We start from the raw sequence: 23,989 nt of genomic DNA on the forward strand, positions 1-23,989 counted from the left end.
GTGCGAGTCTCACGCGAGTAAGCCAGTGAAGCCTTGGATCTGGGACCGTTGACAGGTGTAGTCTGCACAGGCCGAGAACCGAGTAGTCTGTCAGATCTCAGATCTCCTTCATGACTTGGCATGGATTGCTTGCCTGGGCGGCGCAGTCGATGTGGATAGAGACGCTATATCAGAGAACCGCTGGAGAAATTGATAGGCGGCAGTGGAACGTATCAAGTTGTTGCAAGGGACGAGTGGAGCGTTCGAATAACAGGGGAAATGGGGCTGCTGGTTCCACATGAATGTAGAAGATGTTGTCAAGAGACGAGGGACTGACATGGTGCCGATTGATTGCCTTGATTCAACTCAGCGAAGGACACAAAAGCATCTGCTCGTGAGAAAATTCAACGCAAGATGCGTTGTAGGCAATAGACTGTAGATTAGCGGCCTCAATCATAGTGTTGAAGACTTTGGATGACGAGCGGCCCTTCTTTTGCGGATGACTTTTCCGAGGTAGTGGGTTCTGCGTATGGAGCGATAAAGCAGAGTTTTCGTTGTAAGACCCATCTGTACGGCGAGCCACTTAGCTTCTGACAACTAACAGGAAGCGGAATACCTATGAAAATCGGTGCAGGCATTTCTGCTTACTTGCTAAGAGGTTTTGTTGTCATTAAGAGCGCGAGGACTACCTTGAAGGGTCATGGGAGCACGTAGGAGCTCTATGCAGCCACCAACAGCACTCCAATCTCGATTCTTTGTCTCGCCGTATTCGCTAAAGCTTAGCGTTTGTCTCCTCTGCACCTGAAGTGGTTGTGATTGACCAGGTACCAATGGTCTTGTTCCTTTCTCCCTGCCTGCAGCATGCGAGTGTCAAACTCCCGTCCGTGCCGGATTGGTCTCGCGTCCAGCTGCATTCGGGATCCGGGCCACAGAAGCCTGCATGCATCAAGATGACATATCTACATCGAAGAGGTACTGCACAGTAATTGCATTCCCACTGCCATGGATGTTACTTGCGTAGTCGTGAGGAGCGATGACGAACAGCAAAGAATCGAGACTGGCGTTGCACCGCCTTCGGCGCCGAGCAGATACCTAGGTAGCGCACAAGCTGAGGCATGCTCAGAGCACAGCCGGCGGGAGCGGGAGATGACTAGCATAAGGTTTTGACAAAGGGTCTCCTTCCTCTTACTCGCGTGAAATCTGGGGCAGCTCTCGCATGTGTATCCGAGTTGTTGCAATCGACCTTATTTTCCTGAGTGCTCGTGGGCACTGGGGCAAGGGGCTGAATTGTCCCCAAATGCACGATGATGGCCGCGGAGGGCCATCGATGGAAGAGTGCATTACAAGTTCCGGCGCTGCTGGGGTGCCCCCTGGCCGGTGAGTCCCAACTTGGACCCGCAGGATGCAGCCGCTTGTGATTTAGCACACCTTAGTACTCTCGATTCTCGACCTCTCAGCGCCATCGGAACCCACAGAGACGCGCGAGGTACAAGCGACCCCCGAATGTGTAGGTAGTGTAGATGTACCATGAGAAAGGTACGTTGTGTAAGTGGTAGCAGTGCAGACACAACTAGCGTCCTCGGTGATTGTTGGTACGAAGATTTGCTGATAATCCTCCGCTATTTATCAGGCGACGGCCGAAACTGGAGATGCGCTTGGAGGGGTCCCTTGAACCGCTTCTTGTGGGCCGAGAAATACCTAGTGGAAATATTGCCTCTAGTCCATGATTATAGTGCGATGAATTAGGCTTGATAGTGTGCCGCTCCACTTGCGAGCACAGCCTAGACAGTTGAGCTGTCCAGCAACGAGTATAAGTGGGTGGGAATATGGAGAAAACGATGTCGTTGGATGGGTGACAGTTCGCGCTAAGTGAAGTCCGTGCGTTCACGATAGTTGCCTGAAGCAGCAGGTCGAAACTGTCGGAAGTACGATTTGAGTTTGTGTTGCCCGCATACAGGAGAGACTATCAACGCCCCTGGACAACTCAGGTTCAATCACGTGATGGCCGTTGCAGACTACGAAGTTCTAGATGAGCAACGGGAATAGGCCGGAGGAACTCGAAGGACGACGATAATAGTAATAGATAGTAGTGTTAAGATGCTAAAACGCTTTTGCATAGACTACAGGGCGTGAACGCTCGAAAATGCCTGAACTGAAATGGCTAAGAAGAAATTCGCTACAACTTTGCAAGATCGATGATCGAAAGCCGCCTTAACGCCGTGTATCTGGACCGTCCCGTTTTTGGTGACCCAAGAGCAACTTTAAACCCGGTGCTCGTCGGTATGGATACAACGCACTCCCCTATCGATCATATGCTGATAGAGTGATGGTGCGGATCGTCGAGCGTCTAACATTACGACTCCCTAAACTCGCCAAGGCGCTCAATTGGCTAATCAAAATGAAAAAGCTCTTTCAATATACAACAGTAGGAAAAATTGCGCCTCGCTCGCGGAGCACGCGGTCGCCGGGAGGAGGTGTGAGAGGAGGCGTGATAGTCGCCATGGGTGGTATTGGTAGCATCCTGATGTTGTCGTCGGCATCTGCACCTTCGCGAGTGCCCCATGTCGTCTGGAGTCCAACTGTCAGCAATCGCGCGATGAGCAAGGGGTGGGGCTAGAAACGTACCTCTGTGACAGTGATGCAACCGTACAGCTTGATTAGGTTGTGGAAGTAACCAAAAAGGATGGAGACCGGGATGAAGCGCACGTCGCCCGGATTTCTTAACAAATGCGGAACTAGCTTAATAATTTTGGCGAAGACCCAGTGAGCAAGGAAGAGAGCCCAGAAAACGGTTCGTTGCCATTTCTCGGTGTGGGGCTGATCATAATCTTCTGCAGCGTAGTATCCAGCTTCAGACAGGGCGAAATAAACGGAAGCGAATAGAAGGCAATCGAGGAGGAAAGCCCATTGCGTGACGGTGGTCTGGAAGACGGCGTACATGGACCAAGGGTACATCCTGCGACGCGATATTAGCAAGTGCAGCGAGCGCGAGTCGGCGAAAGAGTGGAGAGGGGAGGGGCAGAGCTTGGCGCGTCACGAAGGACGCGCACATCGGAGCTACTCACTTCCACATATGCGGCTCACTGATACTGGTCAGATTGCTCCTCCAGTTAGAACGCACCCAGCGCAGGCATTGTCGGAGATATTTCGAATCATTCTCGAGCGTTGTCTCGACTTCGCACTCGCGGTGGTTTTGCAGCTGGATCTTCCAGTTGTGCGAGAAGAGCCATCGTGTGATGAAGTTGTCGTCATCAGCGTTCAAGAAGTGGTCGCTACCCCAGGTCTCGTGCGTGAAACCGTAGGTGAAGTTTGGGTCTTGGAGGATCTCTGACCGATACGCCACGGCTCGACCCGATAGGCACGGTAGGCCACCATCAATCCAATTGCAGGCTGTGCAGTCGAAGTTTCTTCTGACCAGGTAGATGGCACCAAGGAACTCCCAGATGCTCGAGCGGTTGCAGCGACGTAGCTGTTGATTTGTCCCAACTCCTCCAACACGCGGATCCTCGAAAGGAGCCAACATCCATTTTGTGAATTTCTCGGGGAGCCAGACGTCGTCGTCGAGCAGAAGCGTGATTTTGGTCTCAACCTCCGGGATTGCCCGACACAGCTGTCGGCGCTTGTTGGCCTGGCTGACGGATAGCACGTCTATCAGCTTGGGCTTGCCCAGCTCCTCAACCATTTGATCGACACGCTTTACTCGCGAGTCGGGCGTCACCAGAAGCACCTTGAAAGGCTCGAGGCGGTATGCACTCTGGATGGTTTCCTTCAATTGCTGAAGATCCTCAGCCACGGTGGGAATGATGACTGTCATGTCTTTTGAGGTGATTGTGGGGTCGTCGACGGGATGGATGGGTGTGTAGGTCCAATTGCTCGCCAGATTGATCCATAACCTGACATATCGAAATAGACTGGGAGAGCGAGTCAGTGTGCTGGTTGCGGGGGAGCAGAAGCGCAGGCTGGGCACATTGACTTACAAGAGCGCCACGAAGATACAAAACCAACTCCAATTGGGAAACATGCCGAAAGAAAGGGAAAACATGGCGGCCACCAATGAGCGTGCAGTACGGAACGGTGAACTACGACAGTCGAAAGGGACGAAGATCACATCGAATGGTGGGAGTGTAAATCCGCTTGCGTCGGGGAAGCAGCGGAAGCGTGAGTATTTAAACACATAGTTGCGGGCGGGCTAGGGCGGCGAGGAGATGTTTCGCTTCCCGGCGCTGTTTAAGCTGCAGGTCAGTCCGTTAGCAGACTTTGGGGTAGTGTGAACCTGGCCGGAGCATGAGGTAGTTGCAAAATTCCAGAGGCAGGCAAGGGTGGGTGACGATTCGGGAATAGTCATAGCGCCGAGCGAGCTCGAGCGTCATGCTTGTCTCCCGCAGGCCGTTGAATCGCTCGCATAATCCGGGCACCCTGGACACAGCGCCTTCAGGGATCGACTGCATATTATTGCGTCTTTTGATCAGCCTATCCTGTGTGCAACCGCCCCGCGCTCGCCCCCTCCGGGCGTGTGGCTGCTGGGGCATCACACTGCTGCCCCGCGGCCTCTCGCCTCGTGGCGCCATCAGGACACGCTCGGCGTCGTGCGCGTCTGCTGCTGCTCCTTCTTGACGCCAGCATGTCACGAGCAGGCCCATGTACGCGCGGGCAGCAAACGATGCGGCTGATGATCGAGGGCCAATATAATGGCCCCCATCTTGGCGACATTTCCATCTCAGATCACCGGGCTCTAGGCCCTAATCGCGCATGGCTCCAATGAGTTAGTTGGTGTCGTGCCATGCAGTAGCCGCTGCAGGCGGAGTACAGTCGCAGGCATGGCGTAATGGCCTTGATACGCGCCCACTGCCTTTGGCAGCAGGGCTGGCGTCTTCGTCTCTGCGCCCATACTAGGTAGCCGTTACGGATGATTCGTACGGCTCTCCAATGTCGCCTACGACCATCGTCAGTCTCGTCGTCTCGCTCGTCTCCTCATCTTACAGGCACTGGTCGCCATCGCTCGTCTCGAACCTAGCAGACATGACAGAAACCGTAATAGGAATTGCGAGGCAAATTAATGGCCATGTGCTTTCGTCGGGTGGTGGCGTATCCACCACTGCCTGTGCTTGGCTGGCTTCCCCAGCAACAACAGCCCCGGGTTCCGGGTGTATGACACCTAGCAACCTCTCTCCATCGGACACATTACCGTATAAAATCCTTCAATGAGACTGAAGAGATGTTCCGTCGTGTTTGCACACTCAATCAATTTCTCTGAGCCGCTGGATACCCGCACCGGCTGGAGAAAAGCATGTTCCGCGTCCGCTTGCGGGTTTCATTTCAACCCCATGTCCTGTATGCAAAGACGGGATGCATACCTACTTCATGCAGATCAAAGCTACCGGCCCGCGGAAAGACATACGCGCCCCATCTGTGGTGTTTGTAGTGGTGTCGAACCACTACCCGTGCATATATCGCAGGGTGCAAGTATGCGTGCGATCGAGCGTCAAGTTCTTGCTACGCATCTTCCCATTCAAGTTTCCTCACACGAAATTTCGCTTGTGCAACGTTCAAAACTGTATCCACACTCGAAACTCGGAAATTTCTATATTTAGAACGATTATAGAACAGCGATCGTGATCTTTGTCATTGTTGTTTTCTGACGTCTTGAGCTACTGTCCTCCACGAAGCTTAAGCAAGGTATGGAAGCTTGTTGCCAAGGAGACTGCATACTGCGTCATTCTCAACTCGGCATGCCTGCATGTGGTTGCGTCGGATATGTTCCCGCTTCCTCGCGAAGCGATCAGAGCTGGATATAGAGAGAATGGAGACATGCATTCTAATTACTGCTGTGTGCGTCTACCGGTACTCGGCACATGTAGTTACCGGTGGTCAAACTTTCAGAGAGCCTCTAGGTTATCTCATAACCAACTGGCTTCACCGACGTCAATAATTTATAACCATTCAACCGGATTACACAGTGCCTTGGGCCCATTCTGAGTTTTTTCAACGGTTAGTTTGCTTGTGAAGCCATAGGGTAATACAAAAATGTTTGCGTCGAGTGCTTCGTCTCAGTGTTGTATACTTCTGTTGAAAGTGTCAAAATTCATGGATTTTAAAATAAAACAATGTCACAGAAGCTCTGCTAGCCTCTACAAATTCTAGATTTGGTCAGCTGACTGAGGTCGAGTTTAAGTCGAAGCTCTTGAACTCCTTGAGCACTTGTCATCATCACCGCGTAATGCTCGAATTGAACAAATAGATGATGTACATCATAATTTGGAGAATGATTGACGTGCTTCATCAATCTCCCCATATCGGCCCTACGAAACGCTACCATAAATCTCTGACTCTTGGTAAATCGGCGTGTTTACCCGACAGCCAATCCTATTGACGAAGAGAGGTTAGATGCTGAACAAGTCGTTCAATAGTACAGTGGACTATTTGAGCAAGATAAGTAACATTAGCATAGAGCAGTATGCCTTAATTGCAATGTGACAAATATTGCAGGGCACATTTGTGAGAGGTGTTGAGCGCAATAGACCCCTAGTTCCTGCTCATCCTGCCACACCTTTCCCTCCCCAATACAACATTATCAAGTCAGTGTAGGTATGGCAAATTCGGTAAATTTCACGCCACATGAGTTGTTACTACGACATACAAGATATCATGAGGTCTGCTCCCTCTTGGGCTCAGTTGCACTCATGTTGTTTACCATCAATATAGCCCCATCGTGAATGCTTCAAAGCAATGTTTGGGCATACACTCATTCTCACACTAGACAAAAGAGTCGCAATGAGTTCGAGGACCTTTCGTACCATTGCTTCAGCAGAACTAGCCAGATTAGAGCGAAGTGGGGCCTTTGCCGATTTTGCCGCTCTTTGTAACCAAGGCCGTTTGTTTATATAATCTTTGCAGCGGTTTAAGGTGGACTCCGTAGAAAGAGTAAATAGAAGCGTAATTGACATGGATGATACTTGACAGAGAATGAGTGCGTTGATGATGACGATGGGCTAGACTGCCCCTACTGCTTTAGTACTAGTTTCGCCATGTAGGTGAGTCTTCCCATTCCAAAATACCGTCGCCAGCCACCACGCATGCAGTAAGCAGCCCATCACCGATCGCTTGCCCTCCCATACCGTCACCATCTCGGACAGTGCTTAGTGCATTGCCGCAACGCGCGCAACTGGGGCCAGGGTATCATGCGATCATCCTTGACTGTTTGTCCGCATTCTTCCTAGTGTCAAGCCAATTATCCACCGAACTCGAGTTGGCCTAGGGGACCTTGAAATTGAACGATTGAACCCTGTGATTCCCCACACAACAATAGCGTCAAGTAATCAGGCTGTGTTAATGCGTCACGGTTCATGACACATATCGAGGAGCACGGAACGACACCATCATCTCGCAGCTTGTGAGACACCACACCACCACACCCAAAGCTGGATGGTTTATGTATGACTCCTCTTTGGTCTGCCATGAACCAGGACAGTATTCTTGTGCCTCGCCTTGCAGTATGCCATGCAATAAAGGGACAAACTCCCGTGGTTCCGTGATTCGCAACAGTTATTCGGCCATACTCCGAGGGTATCGCGGATGTCACTTCCAGTATGCCACATATGCAGACACGGGCGGACGCCTGGTTGCTGAGCGAATACCAGCGCAGATTCCGGTGTCAGTGTTTCCATCGTTAGCTGACGCTTCCCTCGTCTTGCTTACTCCATGCGAACGGTGTGGATCTAGCTGCATGGGTCTTGACTAAGAGAGGAAGGAAGATACACCTACCCATTTCTCCCCTGCAGCGGTACAATCTTCGCTGATCTTACCTATGATTGACTACCAAGAGCTGAACGTCACTCTGTAAGTGGTGCATCTTTGCCGAAGACTCTCGTTAGTCAGACTCGTGATGTTGAGGACGTCCGACGAACAGCCGTTGTGATCATGAGCTCCAGTAGAGTTTGAAGCGCAACAAGCCGCCTACCAAAGGCGATGCCAGATCGACGAACATGTCATGGGCCGATCCTGAATGTCGTGCATATGGCGCACGCTAACTTGGAGCGTTTCTTAGACATTGCGTATGATAGGTACGGCTTGCAAACACAAGCTTATGCCAGCGTCAACTGATTCAACAAATACTTCGTACGAAATGTCTTCTTAATCCGAGACAAACGAATTCTACCATGTACCGCAGCTTCTAAGCCTCGTATATCCTGATCACACCTCCATATCCGTCTGGGTGGTAAAGCGTCCAAGTAAAGTAAGAGCTACGTCTGCACTCGGGCCACACCAATGCAACTTCCTCGCTTATTTGGATACACGCAATTGGTCTGTATTGATTGCGTCAAGACGCCTCCTAGAACGAGTACATTGTTAGTCAAAACATCGAAGCTCTCTTGTTGCGACGAGTGTGGCGAATCGGATATGTATGCCATTAAGGCTAAGGACAGCTCTGCGTCCGGTGAAAATAGAGTTCGACAAGTCTCTTTGCTGACAACTTGTCCTGTGCAAATATGGCACAACAGGGATTCCCTACATGTGCAAAATTTTCATTACACAAAACTGCTTGTACATACGCAGGAATGTGGAGAGTCTCAGCTTCGGTATGTTCCCTACCTTTTACTAAGCCTGGTTGGAATGCGGCTACCCATGGAGGATCAAGCTACCCGAAGATTGCAACTAGCAGGCTCATAGTCCCCACTTCTTCCTTCGTGCATGTTGGTCCGTATGGACGGTAAGCCAAGTAAGTCTCAAAACGTACAGAGTCGAGATGTGTATCTATCGAAACAGACCCAACAAAGGTGAAGCGAAGCAAAGCAATGTAAAGTAAAAGTATCCGCCATATGCAGCACGTTGCACTACTTTCGCGTATCATTCCTCACACCCAGAAGCCACACGTGCATTAACATAGTACGGGATGGCGCTATCGTAACCGCAGCATCTTACATATTGGATTCAGGGTCTCCAAATGCAGTGTGTGACTTGCATCCGGTGGCTGCTGCACGACATCTACCAGGTTCCTTCCAGGTTCCCTGGAAGCGGGACATGGGTACGGGGTGTGTTCGTATTAGCTAAGGCTGGTCGGTCCCCACAGGTTGATGGTCGAGTCGTACGCTTCCGAGACTCACTCATCCGCGACAAGCGGCAGTCCTTCGATTTTGAATTAGTGAAGCCGCCGTATGATCACTGGGCCTCTCGATCCCCAAAGCTTTCGATCTCTGGCACAAAATATACTATTTCAACAACCTAGGCTAGTGGTGGACGATACCAGCTCTATACGACTTCAACAGCACGCTTCACCGTTGTCGCTAGGAGTCGGTCGAACCAACCGAAACACTCCGCGGACGGTAGAATGAGAGAGACTGGCAATGAGTGGGCAATCAAAGTGGGTCGTCACGCATAATGTAATGTCTGTCAAGCGAGTGGGCTGTTTACTCAAACTCTGAGGGCTAATCGCACCGTCAAGGTCTTTACGCCTCACTTTCAGCACGGTGGTATATACCATCGATATTGTCATCCTGCGGCATGCTGCTCAACATGAAGAAGCTCTGAGAAATCCCGGTTGCATAGCAGCAAATCGTCACACCCAGCTCACAAATCGCTCGTCCAATTATTCGACACATCTGCTACCAACGGTGGAGGCTTACGACGACATAAACAAGAAAAACCGCAAAAGCATGTTTCACAGCAGTGTGGTGCAATGCCTGTACCACTCCCCATCGAATACGGCAGATCTGAAGGCGCTGGTCGAAAAGCCGGGATGGTCACGCCGACGTCGTACAAGGTTCGCGTACGCTGGCACCCTCATTCGTGTCTCAAAAAGAGTGGCAACTGGTAGAGCGGCTCGTGTTGGTTGACATCTGACTACCGAAAAAAGCAATTCACCTCGGTAAAACAGGTTCGCGGACCGGCTCGCGTTGCTCGTAAACGTGGAGTACCAGATCTACCGACCAAATCCAAGAGACTCAGATCCCGAGACTTAGCGACCTCGGCAACACCGATGAACGCAGGAAAATCCGCCTTCTGCGCGCGGCGTCACACGTTTCTGGCTAGAAGGCGATGGACAGGACATGCAGGAAAACACGAGTGAAGGCAGTTCCACAGCCCACCTCATTTGATGGCTACTTTATGACAGGCATCCCCCGTTGCAAAGACATAAAAGCCGCTCGAGGCGCCCCACCAAGAGGCAGCCTTCCCAAAATTACAGATCTGCACTCTTGTCGCTGTTAGCAGAGTTGATCACGCCGTCCTCAAGCCTGTATGACTTTCACTACACCATCCGCGGAGAAGGTCACGCGGAGAACCACTCGGTGGTGCGTCCAGCGTACAAGGATTTTGCATAGGAAAACATTGCTACGGTACCATCACGGAACGCCAATGAGCTCACGCGTGTGGAGAAACGCCGAGAATCATTTTCTGACCCCGGAGTGTAATCGATTGTTGGTCAGGAGACGCAGTTTTTAGCTGCTTAAACATGGCATTCCGAGGCGTTGAAGCTATCTGACCAATGGTCAAGCTTGCGACGAAGATGTCGTCTCGTTTCATTTCTCAGCGCTGTAAGCGTAGAGCTCTTGTAGTTGTAGTTATTTGTAAACGTCTAATCAACTTACTAACTAACTTATTAGCAAAGAAAATAGTCACAGGATCAAGAATATCTACCCCAGATACTCGTTCAATTGCAGTACCGCAGTATCTGCACCAAGTATCCAATACCCAACCACACCAAATTGCACCGCCCCTCGTCGTCGCCAGACGGCGCCACGCGTTCGAACCCCAAGAAACGCTGGCACCCCGTAATCTTCACTCGGGACGTGGAATCATCAAGCGCAAAAGGCAAACTGGATATCAAGCTTTGACCTTTAACTTACATGAGGAATATCTCCAGCACATGCTCCCAAGTATATGTTGAACCAGCAAAGAGATGATCAGATGAGATGATATTCTATCTACAAGAGCTGCCTGGCTATCTATATATAGGCAGGTAAACAAAAAAAGCTTGCTGTCTAGAACATGTAACTGCTGTCTAGAACATGTAACTGCTGTCTAGAACATGTAACTGCTGTCTAGAACATGTAAGACGGCAAGCTGCAAACAAACTAACTATACATGAGATAGATACTGCTGGAAACCAACATTATATTGAATCATGCATTTGGTTCAAATCAAGTGAAGATTGTGCGAGGGGAAACATCTCTCCCGTCGACAACACACCTACACCCAACAACCGCACAAGCCCCAAACCATCCATCATCATAACGTTGTAGATTCCCGGCCACTTGCTGTGGGATAGTGTGCGATGATTTAGATGAACGGGTCAAAAAACCCCAGACCTCAACATACTATAGTAGTTTCACATGCAACCGTGCTTCCGTTTTCATGTAATTTGAAAGTGCCTTTCTGGACTGCTTTGGTACGGCGTGTTCTTCGCGTGCAGGGGTTTCTTATGCGGGAGGACTTGGCGGATGGAGATGGGAGGACTGTAGCACCGGGGGGTTTGAATGCACGGTTTGAGGTTTGAGGTTTGAGGTTTGAGGTTTGAGGTTTGAGGTTTGAGGTTTGAGGTTGGGAGTGAACTGTTCACGGGCTACGATTACTCGAACTGTGATTTGAACTGGCGGAGAGAGCGGAAGCTGGACCTGATTTGGCATCAATTCAATGGACTTGATAAACACCTCTGTGCATGCTCCCATATTTTCAGGATACATCCAAATTTTCTGCTCCAACACAACATACTACCTAGAACCCAACCCCTTACCCCTCAAACCCGCTCTCCGCGCCACTCTCACCCCCACTCTCCCCCCCAGCCCCCTTCCCAGCCTCAGCCTCCCTCCTCTTACTCCCCTCCACAGCCCCGCGGCGATTATTCTCCATCTTGCGCACATACCCACTCTTCGTGCTAATCCTGCCCTTCTTCGCCTCCTCCCCCTTAACTCCACTACGCCGACTCTCCACCCCCCTCTTCTTCAACGTCTTCCTATCCCGCTTCGACGGATTGGGCAGCGCGTCAAGCAGCCACTGCTTCACGCTGCCCTCCTCCTCCTTCACGCCGCGCAACTGCTCGCTCGCGCGAATCACATTCGCAATCAATTTAACATACGGGATGTCTTCCAGCGTGTAGAACGTGACTGCCACACCACCTTCGCGACCCGCGCGCCCCGTGCGCCCAACGCGGTGCACGTACGCGGCGGCCGAGGAGGGCACGTCGTAGTTGACGACGCCGTTCAGGCCGCGGAAGTCGACGCCGCGCGCGAGCAGGTCGGTGGTGATGAGGACCCAGATTTCGCCGCGGCGGAAGCGCGTCATGATGGCGTCGCGGGCCGAGGACGAGAGGTCTGCGTGCAGGACTGCGATGCGGGAGGAGCCGCCGGCTTCGGGGGGGATGTCGTAGAGGAGTTCGGAGTGCAGGGCGATGGCGCGGGGGATGGTTTGGGTGAAGACGAGGAAGGGGGGACGGAGGGTGGGTGTGTTGTTATTGAAAACGGAGGTAGGGTGCAGGAGTTGGCGGATACCGAGCAGTTTTCCTTGTTCGGTTGCGGCGTAGGTTAGTTGGTGGGCGATGTTGGGGATAGCGGTGTCTTTCAGGCCGACGACCAGGCGGATGAGAGGAGGTCGTGGGGGGAGTGCGGTGGTTGTGGTGGAGAGGTTCGACCAGCGCTCGTTGAGGGTGGAGATGGCGAGGCTTTCAATATTCGAGCCCATGGTAGCTGAGCAGAGACACACGCGTAGTTTAGGGTTTGTGCAGGTGTTCCATAGAGCGAGGGTTTGTTCGCGAAAGAGGGGGTCGAGAAGGACATCTGCTTCGTCGAGGACGAGTTGGCGGATAGTTGGCAGGGCTGCGACGCTTCCATCTCTGCGTTTCAGAGCATTCAAGAGCGCGAGGGGCGTCGCTACGATGATGGCTGCTTTGACCAGCTCTGCTCGTCTCCGGTTCTGCTTCTTCTGCTTAGTTGGCTTTTCCTCGACGTCAGAACCAGAGGCGCTGTCATCGTCATCGGAAGCTCCAGGCGAATTTGGTACGTCGTCGAGAATCTCATCTTCTGGCCTCGCAACAACTTCCATGCCCTTCCTCATAAGCGTAGCCTTGATGCCTGTACCCTTGGCCAGCTTTCTCGCCTCATTAACAATCTGCGACGCCAGTTCCCTGGTCGGCGCGACAACAACAGCGCGGGGACCCTCCTCCACATCTGTGTCTTTGTTCCCTGCAAGCATTGCGTTGATGATCGGTATCAAGAATGCAATCGTCTTTCCGCTACCCGTAGGCGCAACAGTCAAGAGATCAATGTCTCCTCCAAACTCAGCCCCAGACTCGTTCTCCTCTGCGCGTCTCTTCTTCCCCAACAGCAGTGGCAGCACACCTAGCTGGACCTCTGTCGGCAGTTTGTACCCCTGCTCTTGTATGTTCTCCGCCAACCGTCTCGAAATAGCATATCTGGGGCGTAACTGAGTAAACGACGTGAGCGGTTGTGGGTAGAGTTGCTTCTTCGAGTCCTTTTTCTTCTCCTTCTCCTTCTCAACTTTCTCCTTCTTCCGCTTCTTTTTCTCTTTCTTGGAAGGCTCTGGTACCGGCGCAAAGTCCTCCAGTACGGTGATCTTCAGCTTGTGCGAGCGTAGTATCCTCTTGGATTCGTCTGCGTCGTATGGCGTCTCTTCGATGTCGTCTACACCGTTTTCTGTAGCGGACTCTTCTATCTTCTTGGCCTTTCTTTCCTTTCTAGATTTTTTGAGCTCCACCCCATCTGCATCACCTGTGTTCCCTCCTCCTCCACCGAAGAAGTCCAGCTCTGCGGGCAGGGCGGTGGCTGTCGGTGGTGTCGAAGTATTGGTAGCAGACTCGGTGTTCTGGCCTCTCTTCCTCTTGCGACTCTTATTCGATTCTTGCGCCGACTCTGCATGGTCATCGTGGCCAAAGAGTTGTGGATTTGCGACGGCGCCATTCGAGGGAAGCTTGAGCGCCGAGCTCGTTTGCGCCGTTTTCGAGGACCGCGAGAGGAGTTTGAAGACGTCCATTGTGCCTTGTATGTGCCGTACAATGTATTTGTCTCTACTTCGTTGTCATACCCGAGTTGGTGTTGTGTCGCAAAAGGTTCACCAAAGTTTGCGCCTCACAAAAAAAAGTTGCCGGATCGGCGAAAAGAAACGCCGACATTTCCACCCATGTCAACAATGTCACCCAAAGGCTAGATGATGGGTCGAAATGGTGCATTGCTATGTAAGTGAATGCACGGTTGCAAAGAAATTTAAAAATCAGAGATGTGTGCAATAGTACAGTGTAGTGCTCATGCGTCCTACGTGCACCGCAATTGCACGCTTGTCCAGCTCAGCTCGTCTCAATCATACAGCCTTCTCCGCCTGAATCGCGCGTCTCCGTCCATTCATAATTCCTCCAAGTCTGTCGTTACAGTTTTCCGCCCTTTCTTTGGTTGAACTCTAGACGTGACGCATCTAGTGGTGGGCAGGCTCAGCCACCCTGTACCCGACAAGCTTGAACCTGCCAATCGCCTCGCCAATAGAGAAGAAACCAATCACCTCAGCAGCGACAATGCCGACCGAGGTCCATTGTGCACTCGACATGTTGCGGACCTGGGAGAGCATGTTGGCGGGTTGCGCGTTGCCAGAGGACGCGGCGCGGTTAAGGAGAGCGCTGGGGTTCTTGAGAGAGTTCAGTGCGGGCTGCATGTAGTTCTGCATTGTCTGGATGGAGCTGTGAGATGAGTTAGCGGGTGTCGTAATTTTGGATGTGCTTGTGGGAGGCTTACGGTGGTGCCATGCTTCGTTGCTGGACGACGAGTCTGCCGAGCTCGAGTGCGACCTTTGAGTAGTAGATGGTTTGGGGGACGAGGCCTGCGAGGAGAGTTAGTGTCGTGATGGACTCGAATAGTGTCGCCCCATCTATATATCTCTCTTGCGTGAAGCTCAAGCTCCCCACACACGCCATATCAAGCCATGGTTCCGTCCCGTCCCTCCCCGCCTCCCCTCAACCCTCAACCCCCCTGCACTCAATTCCAGTCTCCATGCCCTAAAAAGATGGCAACTCACCCTGGATGCGTCCGACCAGCCTCCCTGTCCTGCCTCCAACCTTTGCCGCCGAGTTCGCCGCGCTGTTCAACGCATCGCCCGCCTTGCTCATGGCCGCGCCCGCCGAGCTTGTGACCTTGGACAGACCCTCAGACGCCTTGGACTGAACCGTGGATGACGCCTCCTTGGCCGAGGACGAGGCCTTGGATGCGACATCGGATGCCTTGGAAGACGCTTCCGAGGCCTTTGACGCTACCTTGTCCTTTGCAGCGCCCGCGGTTTCCGAGGTTGTCGAAGCATTGCGGATGCCAGCGCGGCGGACGGCAAAGGTCGACTGCCGTAGCACGGCACGGGATGCAGCGAGAGACATGGTGATGTGAATTGGTTGGTGTTGGCGTGCGTGGAGAGGTGGGTTCGCTGGCACAGGTACACTGTCGGAAAAACCTGTGGTTAGGTCCGTGCGCCCACGATTAGGAGAGCTGCGACTTCACCCGAACATGCCAATTCTCCTTCTCCGTCTGTCATTGCCATGGTTTATGTACTTTTACATTACATGGATGATACTGCCTCTATGCTATGAGAACGGGGAGTTCATTGTTCACCTTGACAATGTTTGGTTCTTGATTCGTATTAGTCAGTCTCTCTTTACACACACACACGCGAGTATCCCCTCGCACAACCCAACCATAGAGTTCCAACTTACAGCACACAACGTATTAGACGATCTACCCTCCCAATCTCAGATACACTATTCCTGCGGTTTCACACTTCAGTGTCCTACCCCCTCACTCCCCCATAATAGTAGCAGCCGCACTCACAACAGTCGCAACCCCCGTCCCCACATACCGCCACGCATTCGTCCTCGCCCACGTCTCCGCAATAGTCTTCATATCCACGCTCTCCGCCCACCTCTTCGCCCCCTCACTCGCCGTATCCCTATCCGTCCCCCGTCCCCTCCCCTTCAACACAAAGCCCTCCTCACGCAGCAACTCCCTCGCCTTCCACTTCCCCGCCCCATTCACGCCAGGCTCCATATACAGCGCTGTGTACGGGATGATACTCGCGATTGCCACTGCAGCCACGATATACAGCGGTCTTGAGCGCGACGAGGTGGTGAGGTATGCGAGTAAGGCGTTACTAGATGCGCCGAGTAGGACCAGGGGCGCGACGATGATGGGCGCGAATTGGTAGGCTTGTAGCCATTGTTTTGCGAGGAGTTTTGGCGGGGCGTGGGTCGTGAGTGGGGGGATGACGACGTGGGTGTAGGTGAATGTTAGTCCTGGGGTTGTTTGTTAGAGAGTGGTGTTGAGACTTGGACGGATGCGTGTACCTGTGTATAGAGATGGGGCTATGAGAGCGATGGCCTGCAAAGTGGAAATGAGCGATCGTGAGGTATCAGCCATGGTTTGGGATGGTGGTTTGTCTTGATGTGGAAGTGTTCTCTGGAGAGTGTTGTCTGTATTTGGAAGCAGCTACCATTCATGTAGGTCTCTCGTGCACCTTCTCCGACGGTGGTTGGAACCGCGCTGATCGATTCACTTCGTCTTAAAGAACACACACGAACCTAATCTGGGAGACGTCAGACATGCTTTTATTAGCTCAAACAGCTTGAGTTTCGAAACATTGTAAGTAGTGAACATCCAACTCCGTCATAAACGGAGGTTCGGAGACCCTGCATTGCCGATCCCTTCCATCAACTACTTTCCACTCTGAGCTCTCAGCTCAACTTACCTATCCAGCAAATCAGCATCAGACGGTTTTTGCAATCATCAGCACTGAGATCACACTCAGCACGCATGCGAATCAGTGTCTCATATGGAAGGTGGCCGAATCACGGGCGAGGGGTGTACCTGAAAATCCGTGAAGACCTGAAATATACTCAACGGGTCGTTGATTGAGAGTTGAAAAAGTCAACGGCAAGGTTGATGCCGCTAAGACTTGATAGCATCAGATCATGCTTAATGCGGCCTTGATGTGTAGAGTCTATATTTGCACAGCACTTTTCAGTACAGTTTCAGCACTTTCCTCTCCCATCCACTATCATGAATGTAAGATTTGAACTCGCACAGTCCCGCTCGTGTATACGCTTCTTCCATACCATCAATACGTCGCAGTACTAAAGCATAAACCCATGAGTCACACTCGCTCTCTCTCTTCATCTGCACGCACAAGTATGTACTCCAGGCGTCTTTATCGTTCAGCTCAGAATCGTTGCCAGGATCACCATCAAAACAAACAACCAGATCCTTGTCCTCGTCGACCATTTTATTCCCATCGATGTATATCAAGGTAGTATCCGGGCCGCCATACGATCGTGAAGGGTCATAGAGCTCTTTGACACGTATCGTTTGACAACTTCCATCTATGACAAGGTAGCTTCCATCCATCACTTGGCCTTTGGGATCTGGTCCTCGAGGTGTCACGTGGAAGTCCAGTAGTATAGGGCCAAATTCAGCATTCCAATCAATCGAATCGGTGAAATCTGGACTGCCCCTCGAATTCGGGCTGAGAGGCATGTCTAATCGATCACTTACCCAGGCCCAGCTCCACGACGGCGTCGCATGGGTTTGGTTCCAGGATGAGTTGGTACTTGGGATCCAACACATGGACATGAACGGGTCATGTTCCCATACACCGGCCAGATAGTGACCTAACTCTGGGACTTCTAGGCTCGAAGCAATACTAGAGATACTAGACAGTCTATCGCTTTCGAATGTGAAATTTCGGTTGGAGAGTTCCTCTACTATGTTGTTCCACATTCTGATCCGCTTGTTTAAACCCGAAGGACTGTTATTGTATGACTTTGTTATGTCTTTCAACATATCTGCATATTGGTGTCTCTTGGAGTCGCGTTCCCAGTACGGCACGCTTTTGTGGAGACCTTCTCGGTAGATGTCTGTGCTGCACTCCCATGCGATTTGATCTCCCAAGATATGGAGAGTACGCGGAGACAACATTCGCTCTTGGAATGCCCAACCACGTGTGTGAAGTGGCAGTGACATTATGGTATTGAAGGATCGTCCTGTAGTCCACAGGCAACGATCGTGTCGTTCTCCGAAAATGCTACAGGACAGTATTTTCCGAGGACCGAATATTCCATGTCCAGCGTCAGCCGCATTATTAGCTGATATGGTGAAGGCTGCATTTCCATAGACCGCACCCATAAGAGCAGAATGACGACCCCAGTCTTCGGCGTCTCCTTGTATAATGCAGAGGGCATCAATCCATATCCACTCAAAGCCCATAAATCGAGCAATATAGACAGCATCACGGAGCGTCCTAGGCAATAACTCGATGTTAAATCCCGCGAGCCTCTCCTTAAGTGTCGATCTTGTGGTTTGAAAGGTATTGCCTTGGCCCCAACAGTAACTTAATGCCACGTAAGATCCCTTGCTTTCCTCTGTATTACATAGACGTAAGGATTCAGATACAGCCCTTGGGATATATATAAGTCTTGTAGGCAGTGGAGAGTCAGCGAGTGAAGCGCATAACCCACCGTGTTGGTGTGTGCACTGTTCGAGCCATGACTTTGCCAAATCGAGGCACGCATCATCTCCCGAGTGCGAGGATATGGGCCTCACAAGTTCTTCACCCTGACGGTTGTTTGTCTCGATCTCTCCATCGATTCGAATAGGGTGAGAATCTAGTGGAAGTTAGTAACGAAAAATCGGTTTGATGTAAGCACCCTACCGAGAGTACTGCTCAGTCCAAACTCCAACCAGGAAGGAAGGTAGTACTGGTCCTGAACAACAATGGTAGGAAAATCCATCATCACTTCATTCTTCTTCATTCGTTTGATTGAGATCTCTTCTTCTGGAAACAGTTTGGCGTGCGAGCTGAGATGTTCTGCAGCCTGGAACGGAGGCGTGATTTCATTGTTACTGCATATATCGTCGAGGTCCCGTTGGTAAACATCCAGAAAGAATTTGCAGCCGGGACATCCTTTTTTGGCAGAGGCTAGCAAGGCACTGATAGTCGTATGAGAAACACGCAGTCCTTCGAGATCGATCTCGGTGCAAAATCGACAAACAACGTCTGTTTGTGAAAGTTCCATCGTAGGATACGTCGCGGGAATGGATGGCCAACTCAACAGTGTGTGAGACTGAAACTTTGCTGAACTTTCAAGATCTGATCGGACGTCTATTTAGAGTGAAGATTAGGGATATGAACTGTGGTGAAGGGGGGTCATTATTGCTGATAACAACATTTAGAACTCATTGCATAGGCTGCGTTGATATTATGGGATACTAGGTTGATGTCGAAATCTTAGAAGAGTAGGCTTAGAAGACTGGATGAGGGGCTGTGCTGAGAGGAAGGGAGGACTGGGGTTGGCATGTTGGCAACCAATCAGAAGATGTTTGCCACTCTGCTGTCTTTCAAAATTCCGCACTAAGTGTATGCAGTACCTCTTGCACACTCGCGAACTTGCAAATACTCGTTGTGATGTATTTCCGTTGCTGTCATCCGTATATTCGTTCACCAGTAAGCACCGGGATGAAGAATTGTGAGATGTCTCTTCTACACCGCTCTGTTGATGATCGGCGACATTATGACGTACCAGAAAGTTGATAAAAACACTCGGACATAACATGGTCACGAAGGGAAGAACCCAATGTCTCTTTACCAGCAACTTCAAGCCTCTAGGTTCGTTTTATTTTCTCTTCATTACTCCCAAAAATGCCCAAGGCAAATGCGACCGCTGGTACATGAGTACAGGCCAAACTGACAGTTGATTTAGAAATTATTAAGATTAAAACCCTTACACCGACAAATATGATATGACCACGATGGAACCCCTCCTCATTATTCCTTTCGTCCTCAGACAACGATTGAGCATTGAGACTGCCGACATGAACAACATAAGTTCGTTAACCTTAAACTCCCGTCGTGGTTTCACCCATAGGTGCAACCCCACTTCTCTGAACGCCTGTGGACATACCGGTCGGGGCCTTATTCTTGTCGATAAACCCGTCCTCAATTGGGTCAGTATGATAGTCCCTGATATCCATGCCCAATCTTGCAGGGTCAATGTTTCTGTGGCCCCAGATCAGCAGCGCGCCGAAAACGGGCTTGGCCAGGAAATCAAGAACGCCGTAGAAGACGGCCTCGGCATCGGGTGAGATAACGTTGCCACCTTCGCACAAGCCCCAGGCGATCGGGTACATGATCCAGAGAAAGGCTGTAAGTGAGCCACAGTAGAGGAAGCACTTGGATACGTCGTCACCGAGCGCACGTGCGTGGATCCGGGCCTCCCATACAAGTTGGTAAATGATGTAAACGAGCGCTGCGCAACCTGTTTACAGTGAGTGTGTTACACTTTCCCAGTTCTCATCGAGGACTTACCAAAAGTAAAGTAACCCCACTTGTAGCTCGACTCTACCAGCGCACCTACAAGACCCGTGATGATCATGATCCAGTCCACAAGAATCACCCATAGAATCGTAGGCCACGGCATCCCGGCCGTCAAAAGCAGATCCAGTAACAGCAGCGGTGTTGTGATGAACCAATCAATGTACCGCACGTAGAAGATTGCGCGGTAGTCACCAGAAACTCGAGGATTAGAGCGATGATACTCAACGGTGGTGGGCGTAAAGCCCAGGTTTGCGCCCATGGAGAAGTATGAAATGGCGGCAGCCCAAACAACGCCAGAGGTAATGTAGTGAAATACGCGTGCCCGGCAAGGTTTGCGCAGTCCGAGACCGAGGAAGGTTATAGCTGCGACGGCCATGGCAGCGCTGATGGCGAAATAGAAATCGGAGCCGCGCACTGTGATGGCAATATCGGCGGTGGCGCCATTTCTGTAGTTTCCTGTACGAAGAAGTCAGGAGAAAGAGCGTGTTTGAGTGTATGTCTACGTGCGCGTGGAGGGGGAGGGGAGGGAATCATATGAGTCGGAGGAAAGCGTACCATTCTGTTTAAGAGCATTGTTTCGTGATTGAAGAGCCATCTTGCTCAGATATCAGACCCGTGATAAAAGTCCAGTGAACAAGACAATTTGATCGTGCTTCCCCAAGCATTGAGCGTCGAGTAGACTATATACAGACTCCATGTCTCCATATTCATTACAAGCATATGAAACTTTGAGATCATTCTCTCATCATCACGTTCGCTCCTTGTTGATATGATTGGTAACGATCAAATATTTGAAGGATTTCAGTCATGACGAAATCTTTATTCCTTAGCGCAGTTTGTTTCGCGATCAACGTTGAAGATCATCTCAGCATCGGAAATTAAAGAGACATGGAAAACCGCAACGAAGTTGCTTGGAACATCACCATTAATTCGCCGGTGTCCTCTTTATTCAACGTTTTGTTACTGTATCTCAACGAACAACTCACATCCAACTTATCCAGCAGCTTAAGAGGCCTCAATCCTATCTGGTTCCCACAAATCCACCAGATTAACATGTATAGCCAAGGTTCTCTAATATCAAGCTTTGACAAGCCGGAAGGCGTTGAGCAGTTAAAAGCTTGATTTACCTGGATGTTACATCATAAACTCTTTCGGAAGTTTCCAATGCATAAGCTTACGCGAATTGGGTGACGTGGTAGACTGAGTACCGGGTTAAAAAATAATGGACCAAATTTCCTTCGGTACGCATTACCGAGCAGCCAATAGTGTATGGAATTGAGATTCCAGCGCACCTCCTTTATGTCCGCAAGCGACGGTGATCACTGCCGATACCTGAGGTGAGTACTTATCTATACACGCCTAGCCAATAAGATAGCTTGAGCTCAAGTGTGGTGAGCATCAGGTTGGGTAGGGCAGGGTATCGTGTAATCTCTTACAAATTGCCTTGCAAGGGGAAGGCACTGACCAACGAAAACGTACTGAAAGAACTAGGATCCGGGCTTTATAAGATCCAAGAGCAATTGACTTATTCGTAGCTTTGGAGCTCCAAGAAGCCCCAAAAGAGATATCCTCGTCTTTGCCTACGTCTTCTTCTTCCTCTTACTCTTCCTCTCAATCCCTGTGGATGTTTGGTACCGGTTTCGGTATAACGCGAACGATGTTGACGTAGGTAGCCTCCATAAGAGTTGGAACGCGAGGTTGAACATGAACTCAAAGGCTTCTATTTGCGGAAGCGACAAGTATCTGGCGCATCCATTGAGCGATCGCGCGTTGAATCGTATGCAAGATTCATTCGAGAAAAGCACACCAATTTCCTGAACCTTCTACTGCCCTACAAATGTCTGATAATATCCGCACTGTGAACAGTGCCGGGACTTTCTCGACACTCGCACCATATAGAGTGGATTGATCCTCCTTGACCGTGAAGTTTAGTGATTCTGGACAGGCCGAAATTCTTGTGCTTGCGAAAAAGGTGTCTTTCACTTAGTCTGACCATCCATCAATAAGAGTTTTACAGGCTTTATCAACCTGGTAGTTGGAAGGATAGAGGACAAATCCTTCGCTTTGAGCTTTTTCGCGCATAAAGGTGTGCTCGTCGTATGGTCTGAACGCTTTGTTGTGGGTCAGTCCCAGACGTCGAACACCTGAGCTAGCAGGACAATTCGAGAATGTATTGCATTTCTGGAACAATGACATGTTAGATGTCACATTCACGGTATTGAGGTTAGATTGGCTTCTACAAAGGCTTGTTCTGATGAATCTTTGAAGCAAGGGCTTGTATGATTACATGATTACTGTCATGTTTCTGAGTAAAATAATTAAAAGCGGATTGCCAAAGTCCACCATAAAGACGATTCCTATGTGACTTTCTGTTTAGAATCACGGTAGAGTGCATCATGAGATCTTATCTAGTGATGGCATTTGTCGAGTGATCCCTTAATCAAACATAACTAAGCCGCTAATAACTTGCGAAACGCAGAGACCGTAACTAAGACATTCAGTGCAACAATATGTGTACGCTACCAGTTGATGACACAAACGATCTTCCCCATTGTTGCGTTGCTTTCCATGAGGCCATGAGCTTCAACCACGTCCTCCCACCTGAACACCCTTTCCAAATAATGCGTCAACGTCCCATCTAGCAACCGCGGGAGCGTGTTCTTCTCAAACAATTTTCGCACTCTTGCCTGATATTCAACATCTCGGCTCCTTAGCGTACTCCCTTCGTATCGCAGCCTCTTCATAACAAACGGACTGATATTCACTGCCTTCCCCTCTCAACAGCCCGAAGTTTACAATCTTCCCATCCCGTGCTGCCAACTCGAGCAATGACGAAAAAGACGAACCGCCGATGAAGTCGATTATCAAATCCACACCCTCGCCACTGTTCATACTCTTGATTTCATTGACCTATGCCGTTGCGTAACTTTCTTCCGGAGCAGTGCACTCTCACGCAGATAAGCAAATCTAAACTCCGCTATATCGCCCTTGACTGAATAAGCCTTGCTGCTCCCCTCCATACCGCGAGCTCGTCATACATAAAAAGACATTGCCAGATGCTGAGAGGAAAACAGCTTCAAGAAACCACCACTCCTCATCCGTTAGTTTCTCCCACGCGGCTAGATGTGCAAGATCCTCTATCATTCACGTCTCCACCTGCAACAAGTACGAGAACGCTGCTACTCTAGCGGCTTCCTCGTTAGGGAGTGACATCAGGTTTTGGAGAACAGCAACTATGTTGATTATATCCTTGGTTTCTCCCGCTCGAAGCGCGCTCGCTTCCTTTCTGTACGAAGCTAAATCGTTGTAAAACGTAGTATGTGTGGTGTAAGAGTTGTGGATTTACTATAGAGGAGGCGCGAGCTCTATAGCTTGCGCGCTAGTCCTAAACTAGTGATGCAGACTAGGGAATCGCCCCTACCAACAGTCCCCTTTCCTTAGGCTAGATTATAGTAATAAAATATTTATTTTACAGAGTCTACTATACTTAATTTATAAATAAACCCTGCTAGAGCTAGTCTAGGTAATGCCTTAGTATAAACATCTACTAAGTTAGATATAGAGGCAATATACTAAATATTAAAGTCCTCTACTAGATATCTCTTTCTTATAAAGTAGAAATGTATACTAATATACTTTAAGTAAACATTAATTTAATAATTCTTTATAA

At 50.4% G+C, this 23,989-nt stretch overlaps 9 protein-coding genes across 9 annotated transcripts; 2 read left to right on the forward strand and 7 right to left on the reverse strand.

Moving 5' to 3' along the window:
* Positions 1-2,044: 2,044 nt before the first annotated feature.
* P153DRAFT_367977 (glycosyltransferase family 2 protein) lies at positions 2,045-4,260 on the reverse strand. Its single transcript, XM_033668404.1, has 4 exons — positions 3,957-4,260; positions 3,045-3,890; positions 2,605-2,935; positions 2,045-2,547 (listed from the first exon to the last, which is right to left on the reverse strand). Exons 1-4 carry the CDS (start codon positions 4,019-4,021, stop codon positions 2,392-2,394), a joined length of 1,398 nt encoding a protein of 465 aa, XP_033522467.1. The 5' UTR covers positions 4,022-4,260; the 3' UTR covers positions 2,045-2,391.
* Positions 4,261-4,749: 489 nt separating this feature from the next.
* P153DRAFT_47852 (uncharacterized protein) lies at positions 4,750-5,240 on the forward strand. The gene has a single exon (XM_033673223.1). The coding sequence runs from the start codon at positions 4,906-4,908 to the stop codon at positions 5,182-5,184; it is 279 nt and encodes a 92-aa protein (XP_033522468.1). The 5' UTR covers positions 4,750-4,905; the 3' UTR covers positions 5,185-5,240.
* A 5,240-nt stretch (positions 5,241-10,480) lies between these two features.
* Positions 10,481-11,216, forward strand: P153DRAFT_358212 (uncharacterized protein; the record flags this gene model as incomplete). Its single annotated transcript, XM_033666779.1, has 3 exons — positions 10,481-10,508; positions 10,578-10,850; positions 11,020-11,216. The coding sequence occupies 3 exons, from the start codon at positions 10,481-10,483 to the stop codon at positions 11,214-11,216; spliced, it is 498 nt and encodes a 165-aa protein (XP_033522469.1).
* Positions 11,217-11,703: 487 nt separating this feature from the next.
* Positions 11,704-14,021, reverse strand: P153DRAFT_432479 (P-loop containing nucleoside triphosphate hydrolase protein; the record flags this gene model as incomplete). The annotated part of the gene is made up of 1 exon (XM_033672972.1): positions 11,704-14,021. The coding sequence occupies exon 1, from the start codon at positions 13,957-13,959 to the stop codon at positions 11,704-11,706; it is 2,256 nt and encodes a 751-aa protein (XP_033522470.1). The 5' UTR covers positions 13,960-14,021.
* Positions 14,022-14,191: 170 nt separating this feature from the next.
* P153DRAFT_397954 (mitochondrial F1F0-ATP synthase-like protein g subunit) lies at positions 14,192-15,375 on the reverse strand. The gene is made up of 3 exons (XM_033671601.1): positions 14,989-15,375; positions 14,709-14,793; positions 14,192-14,653 (listed from the first exon to the last, which is right to left on the reverse strand). Exons 1-3 carry the CDS (start codon positions 15,335-15,337, stop codon positions 14,395-14,397), a joined length of 693 nt encoding a protein of 230 aa, XP_033522471.1. The 5' UTR covers positions 15,338-15,375; the 3' UTR covers positions 14,192-14,394.
* A 178-nt stretch (positions 15,376-15,553) lies between these two features.
* Positions 15,554-16,528, reverse strand: P153DRAFT_343229 (uncharacterized protein). The gene is made up of 2 exons (XM_033665996.1): positions 16,298-16,528; positions 15,554-16,246 (listed from the first exon to the last, which is right to left on the reverse strand). The coding sequence occupies exons 1-2, from the start codon at positions 16,368-16,370 to the stop codon at positions 15,753-15,755; spliced, it is 567 nt and encodes a 188-aa protein (XP_033522472.1). The 5' UTR covers positions 16,371-16,528; the 3' UTR covers positions 15,554-15,752.
* A 16-nt stretch (positions 16,529-16,544) lies between these two features.
* P153DRAFT_47916 (HET-domain-containing protein) lies at positions 16,545-19,252 on the reverse strand. The gene is made up of 2 exons (XM_033673224.1): positions 18,658-19,252; positions 16,545-18,610 (listed from the first exon to the last, which is right to left on the reverse strand). The coding sequence occupies exons 1-2, from the start codon at positions 19,019-19,021 to the stop codon at positions 16,971-16,973; spliced, it is 2,004 nt and encodes a 667-aa protein (XP_033522473.1). The 5' UTR covers positions 19,022-19,252; the 3' UTR covers positions 16,545-16,970.
* Positions 19,253-19,841: 589 nt separating this feature from the next.
* P153DRAFT_358217 (putative opsin-like protein) lies at positions 19,842-20,914 on the reverse strand (the record flags this gene model as incomplete). The annotated part of the gene is made up of 3 exons (XM_033666780.1): positions 19,842-20,260; positions 20,311-20,775; positions 20,875-20,914. The coding sequence occupies 3 exons, from the start codon at positions 20,912-20,914 to the stop codon at positions 19,842-19,844; spliced, it is 924 nt and encodes a 307-aa protein (XP_033522474.1).
* A 1,888-nt stretch (positions 20,915-22,802) lies between these two features.
* On the reverse strand, positions 22,803-23,174 carry P153DRAFT_47964 (uncharacterized protein). Its single transcript, XM_033673225.1, has one exon. The coding sequence runs from the start codon at positions 23,061-23,063 to the stop codon at positions 22,839-22,841; it is 225 nt and encodes a 74-aa protein (XP_033522475.1). The 5' UTR covers positions 23,064-23,174; the 3' UTR covers positions 22,803-22,838.
* Between the last annotated feature and the right edge of the window lie 815 nt (positions 23,175-23,989).

Source organism: Dothidotthia symphoricarpi, assembly GCF_010015815.1.
Source record: "Dothidotthia symphoricarpi CBS 119687 unplaced genomic scaffold P153scaffold_13, whole genome shotgun sequence".
Taxonomy (NCBI): domain Eukaryota; kingdom Fungi; phylum Ascomycota; class Dothideomycetes; order Pleosporales; family Dothidotthiaceae; genus Dothidotthia; species Dothidotthia symphoricarpi.